We start from the raw sequence: 6000 nt of genomic DNA, 5'->3' as shown, positions 1-6000 counted from the left end.
GTCTCTAGATTAATTTAAGAAAGAGTTGGATAGAGCTCTCAAGGATAGTGGAATCAAGGGTTATGGAGATAAGGCAGGAAGAGGATATTAATTAGGAATGATCAGCCATGATCATATTGAATGGCGGTGCAGGCTCGAAGGGCTGAATGGCCTACTCCTGCACCTATTGTCTATTGTCTAATCCTTCAGATGCATGGCCCACTCTGGCAAAGTGAAAAAATTTCCCAGTGATTTCAAACATTTTCACAAAATTTCAGTAAAAGTCTGGATGGAATGTAGTAATTAAAGGCCACAGCACTATGCTTGACTATCTACAAAATCTTAAACGGGTTATTTTCTCAGTGGTTCTTGCTAATTGCTGAGGAGACCCTTCCTATGATTTCCAATACACCTGCACAACAACTAATACAATCATCACTTCACTTCAGGCAAAATGCAGAGCATGCCTTTTCACATGACTTTCTTTAATCTTGCACAAATTTTTGACTCAATGAATGTAACTGCTCTTTGAAAAAATGCGACAGCTTTATAGACAAGTTCACAAACATCATTCACCCCCTACATCACAATATACAAATAACTGAGCTGTGCAGTGACACCACTACAGATCACTGTCAAAAATAAAAGTGCAAACCCTGGGTGGCATAGTGGCTTAGTGGTAACACTGCTGCCTCCCAGTGCCAAGGACCCAGGTTTGATTCCAGCCTTAGATAACTGTGTGGAGTTTGCATATTCTCCCCATTTGGGTGTGGATATGGTCTGGGTGCTCCAATTTCCTCCCACAGTCCAAAGATGTGCAGGTTAAGTGAATTGCCCATGCTAAATTGCCCTGTATCCAGGGATGTCCAAGTTCAAATAGATTAGCCATGGTAAATGCAGGATTATAGCAGGGTCTGGATGGGATGCTTTTCAGAGGGTCAGTGTTGATTTGCAGAGCTGAATGCTTCCGTGCTGTTGGGATTCTATGATGCAAACTCATGGGGTGTACCACCATTTCAACACTATTCTCATCTTTCTTGCAGCAACAATCAACCAACTACCAAGAGAGTCCTTTTGTTGTAGCGATAACTTATTTCACACGGTAAACTATTCAATCTCAATTTGTTGAACACTAAAACCAATTTAATCACTTCTGAATAGAACTGCAGTGTGCTGATTGATGCACAAGTTAATGCTGACTCTTAAGAACTGCAACAGATGAAATGATATTCACAAAGGAAATTGCCATGTATTTGGTACATTTGGTCTAGGTTTGTAGGTCTTCAGCTCTCCTGCTTTCAAGGCTTCCATTGAAATTCATCGTGAAATTTATAAAAGAGTCTCTCATATTCCCTATCCGCAAAGCTATAAATCCCAAACAATAATAAAAGTTTCAATACAGGACGTGGACATTTCAGGTTGGACCAGAATTTATGTCCAAACCTATTTTGCATTGTGGTGGTGGTGAGCTGCTTCTACAACTGTTGTAATCCCATTTGGTGTAGGCAAACAACTCAGTTCAGGAGGGAGTTCCTGGATTTATACCCAGCAACAGTGAAGAATTTGCATTATGCTTCCAAATCAGGATGGTAAGTGATTCTGTGGAGTGGACCAACATGTGGTGGTAGCAATAATGCTGATGAGGTTGATTTCTGAAGCATGAAATTACATACCCTGATTTCGATTGAAGCTATTTTCTGCAAAGGTTTGCAGCATATCCTTTTCAAATCTATTACTAAAATTGGAGATCAAACCTGAACATTTCAGAACACAATTCTCATTAGCCTATTGCTGAGTAGTTTCATATCCTTAACCTGTGTTTTCTGACAACACTAAAAGTAATAATTATGGACTGAAATCTTAGCTACACAAGTCAAAATTACCTTCTCCGATGATCTCTTCAACAGCTGAAGCTTCTTTATCTGGCACGGATTTCGGCAGTTTGGATCCTTTCAATACTTCAGAGGACGTCGATACTGACAATGTTTTTGTGTCCTTTTAAAAACACGGGTTTAAATGAAATATTGACAACTACCATACTAAATACTTTAAAACCTAACCTGTAGAACTGGAAATGCTTAACCATAATTAAGTAATATAATGAAGAAAGCTATTCATTTTAAAATTTAGAGAAAGTGAGGACTGCAGATGCTGGAGCTCCGAGTCAAAGAGTGTGATGCTGGAAAAGCACAGCCGGTCAGGCAGAATCCAAGGTGTAGGAGAGTCAATGTTTTGAGCATAAGCTCTAACGAAGAGCATATGCTCAAAACATTGACTCTCCTGTTCCTCAGATGCTGCTTGACCGGCTGTGCTTTTCCAGCACTGCACTCTTCGACATATTAAAATTTGCATATGTTTGTAACAAATATACAACAACGGAACCCACAACACCCATTTCAACAAAATGAGTTCTAGAATTTTAGTTTTAATAAACAATGGCTTTTCCAGCAACACTCCATATTTTTGATCTTGCAATGACTGACATAATATAAGAAAATACAAGCACACAAGCATATTTTCGTTGCAAATGAAAAGATAAGAGTCAAACAAGACCAATTTCAGCCCTGACCCCCATCTCTACAACTTCAAGACTCTGCAAAGACATTTTAAAGCAATCTGTGAAAAACAACCAATATCTACAGATTTTCAGTGAGAAATGCAAGGCATCAAGGTAAGGAATTGGGTCTGTGCCCACTGTTTAAGGGTGTATAAACCACACATTCAGGTGGCAGGAACAGCACCTTTGGTGCGCTTGTTGTATGAATATTTAAAAGGTAAAAAATAAAATTCATAAAGTGCTGGTTCAGCTGAAATAATGCATCCTAGTCCGGGTAGCACAGTTAAGAAGCAAAGCAAAGGCTTTGGAGAGGGCACAGAGATTTGCAAACAGTTCCAGGAATGAGTAATTAAAGTAATGGATTGACTGGAGAAACTGGCATTTTTATCCTTCAATCAAAGGAGGTCAGGATGAGATTTGGTTAAAGATGACAACAATGACTAAAAGGACTTGCTAACTAGATAGCAAAAATTAAAAGTGCTTGGGAGAAGCACCAAAAAAATTTTAAAACATGACTAGGATTTGGTCAGTAGGCTAGTGGACACAGAATAAATAATAGCCTTCAAAGGGAATTAAAAATACTTTGAAGCAAAACAAAATATAGGGAAATTTAGAATAAGCAAGAGAGTAGAACTAAGATAACTGCTCTTCAAAATAACTAGTATGGTTTGATGGGCAAAATGACATCCTTCTGTACTGTGTTTTTCCATGATTCTATGAAGTCAACTAGAATGAATAATCAAGCAAGAATACAGATTTTAAGTTTCAATGCACATACCTGTTTCTTTGAAAGGGGTAGGTTATATGGTGCAGGACCAAGAGCTAATTCAAACACTTTATCGGAGTACGGGACGGTTTTCTCTATATTCTCTCGAAATTTGGGATCCCACTTTGCATACAATATAGTGCCACCCAGGCCACCTCCAACAAACAAGATACTTCCTCCCACTATTTTGCCTGCTGAGGTTCTATGAATTGAAGAAAAACAAATCACCTCGTAATAGGGCAATACATTTGAAAAAGTAATACATTTATAGCTACCATAACATTCTTTCATAAAGGTTAGCCACATTATCTAGTTACATATTCCCAAGTAATAATACGAGTCAATTGACAGGAGCAGATTATAGATTTGTCATGCAGTACCTGCCTAAGAACTGCTTGAATAAATTAATTTGAACATCAAACTAGATGCAATATCATTACTGAAGTCATTTTTTTTAAATATATTCTGTAAAATTATTTTATATATTTAACCAATATACTTATCTTGTAGGTTCATAGTCAGAGTCATAGAGGTGTACCGCACAACCCTTCAGTCCAACTCGCTCATGCCAACCAGATATCCTAACCTAATCCAGTCCCAATTGCCAGCACTTGGCCTCTGTACCCTTCCGATTCGTACATCCATCCAGATGCCTTTTAAATGCTGTAATTGTCCCAGCTTCTATCACTTCCTTTGACAGTTCATTCCATACACGTACGATAAAAAGTTTCCCCTTAGGTCCCTTTTATATCTTTCCCCCTCACCCTAAACCTATGCCCTCTAGTTCTGGGCTCCCCCACCCCAGGGAAAATACCTCGTCGGGATTTTTTCACTTCACAAGAATTGATATGACGATATTTTCTAATGCTTAGTTAGAACTAGAGTTCCAGAATCCAATACAGCTACTATACCAATAACAATTAGATAATATCAGCATTGCTTTATTGCTCCTGTGACAGATTGAGCAAAGATTCTTTCATCTGCACCAACAAAGGAGGAGGAAAAATGATCAGAGCAAGTATATTCCATTCTTGCACTTCAAGTACCAATAATAAAAAGATCTTGAATCATCACGCTATTACTCTGGTGTATTGCAACAATCGATAGCTGCCCCAGCTAGAGACGGGTTTTGCTGAGATCAAGCACACTGCTCTTTTATTTGGGGGGGGGGAAAAGAATATTCAAATAATTTTAACACATTTAAAAATTAGAAATAAGTATGTATTTTTTAGGACAATTTTATTTTCAGCTAATATGTTATACATACCCAGTACTACTCCCAGATGTGTACCCACGGCATTGTCGCAAAGAATGGAGCTGTGATTTACCACAAAGGCACTTCTGTGAGAGACCAGAAAAAGAGAATGGTTTAATAAAAAGGGAAGTCTTTACCCAAGAAAGAATTTGCCATCCCTCAAAGCACGAGACTCAAAAGGTTTGATTTTACAATATACTATAAATTGATTTCGGGGAACTGGTTCGTTATACTGCAGTCACATGCATGCCCATTAATTTCAGACAATTACATGAAACATTTAAAACAAGCAGTACTGTAACAGTAGGACTTTAAAGTTGTCAATGAACAGACAGACAGTGTCCTAGTAAACCCTTTCTGCGCACATTTCAGGTTTATGACATTGCAGTTAGGAAGAAAGGTACAGACCTAAAACATTAACACTTCTTTGCACAAATGCTCTCAGGTTTTCTATAGCTTTTTTTAAATACAAGAGGGCTCCTGATTTTGTAATTTTCTAGCCACCTCAACAACATTCCCCCTTACTTTTAAAGGTTCAACAATATAAGATCTTAAGTCTCTGTACTTAAACCCTTCAGGCAGTACCACTTGGATTACATTCCTCCAACTGTTCCATACTTTATACTTATGCATTAAACTGAATTGCTGTGTCCCCCACTTAACCATTTTATGTCCTCTTGAAATTCACTGCAAACACACTCACTATTTAGTGCTGCAAAGTTGACTCAAACATTACAATCGCCCGACCTATATAAAAGTACAATTATTAAAAAACAAGGAAAGCTGTGATCCTAAATTCAATCCCTCAGGAATATAAAACCAAAAGAGAAAATGCTGGAAAATCTCAGCAGGTCTGGCAGCATCTGTAAGGAGAGAAAAGAACTGACGTTTCGAGTCTAACGGACCCTTTGTCAAAGCTAAAATAAGGGAAAAATAGGGAGGTATTTATACTAGGCTGAGAGAAGGCGAGTCATGGCTCCAGAAGCAATGGTAGCAATAAAGAGGTGACAACGACAATGCATAGAGAGAATATAGGGAAATTAGGAGCTGTGAATGACCAATGCTGAAGCCAGTCCTATGTGATAAAATATGTGGGAGATGAGTGAAGCTGAGGCAAAATGGAAAACAGGGGAGAAGGATAGCAAAGGGGGAAGAGGAGAGGAAAAAGGTGATGAGAGAGTGGGGAGCGAGAGAGACAAGAAATAAGAGGTACAGAGCAGTGAAAAACTATATAAAAAAAAAGACAAATAAAATAAATGAAATAAAATTACGGAGCAGAATTAAAACAGAGGGGTCGAGATGGGATAATCATCTGAAGTTGTTGAATTCAATGTTGAGACCAGCAGGCTAGAACGTGCCTAGTCGGAAGATGAGATGCTGTTCCTCCAGTTTGCATTGAGCTTCACTGGTACATTGCAACAGGCCAAGGACAGACATGTGGGC

At 38.5% G+C, this 6000-nt stretch overlaps 1 protein-coding gene across 4 annotated transcripts in view; it reads right to left on the bottom strand.

The window, feature by feature from the left end:
- The window catches only part of immt (inner membrane protein, mitochondrial (mitofilin)), a 72586-nt gene that overhangs the window by 46834 nt on the left and 19752 nt on the right, over positions 1–6000 (bottom strand). For all 4 annotated transcript variants that reach the window (XM_043705210.1, XM_043705121.1, XM_043705267.1 and 1 more), the window contains exons 2-4: positions 4570–4643; positions 3315–3504; positions 1863–1974 (exon numbers count right to left, since the gene is read on the bottom strand). In XM_043705210.1, coding sequence (XP_043561145.1) covers positions 1863–1974; positions 3315–3504; positions 4570–4643 — 376 coding nt within the window. The remainder of the gene's footprint in view (positions 1–1862; positions 1975–3314; positions 3505–4569; positions 4644–6000) is intronic.

Source organism: Chiloscyllium plagiosum, chromosome 1, assembly GCF_004010195.1.
Source record: "Chiloscyllium plagiosum isolate BGI_BamShark_2017 chromosome 1, ASM401019v2, whole genome shotgun sequence".
Classification (NCBI taxonomy): domain Eukaryota; kingdom Metazoa; phylum Chordata; class Chondrichthyes; order Orectolobiformes; family Hemiscylliidae; genus Chiloscyllium; species Chiloscyllium plagiosum.
Note: the sequence above shows the minus strand (reverse complement) of the source record. Positions and strands in the feature narration are given on the sequence as shown.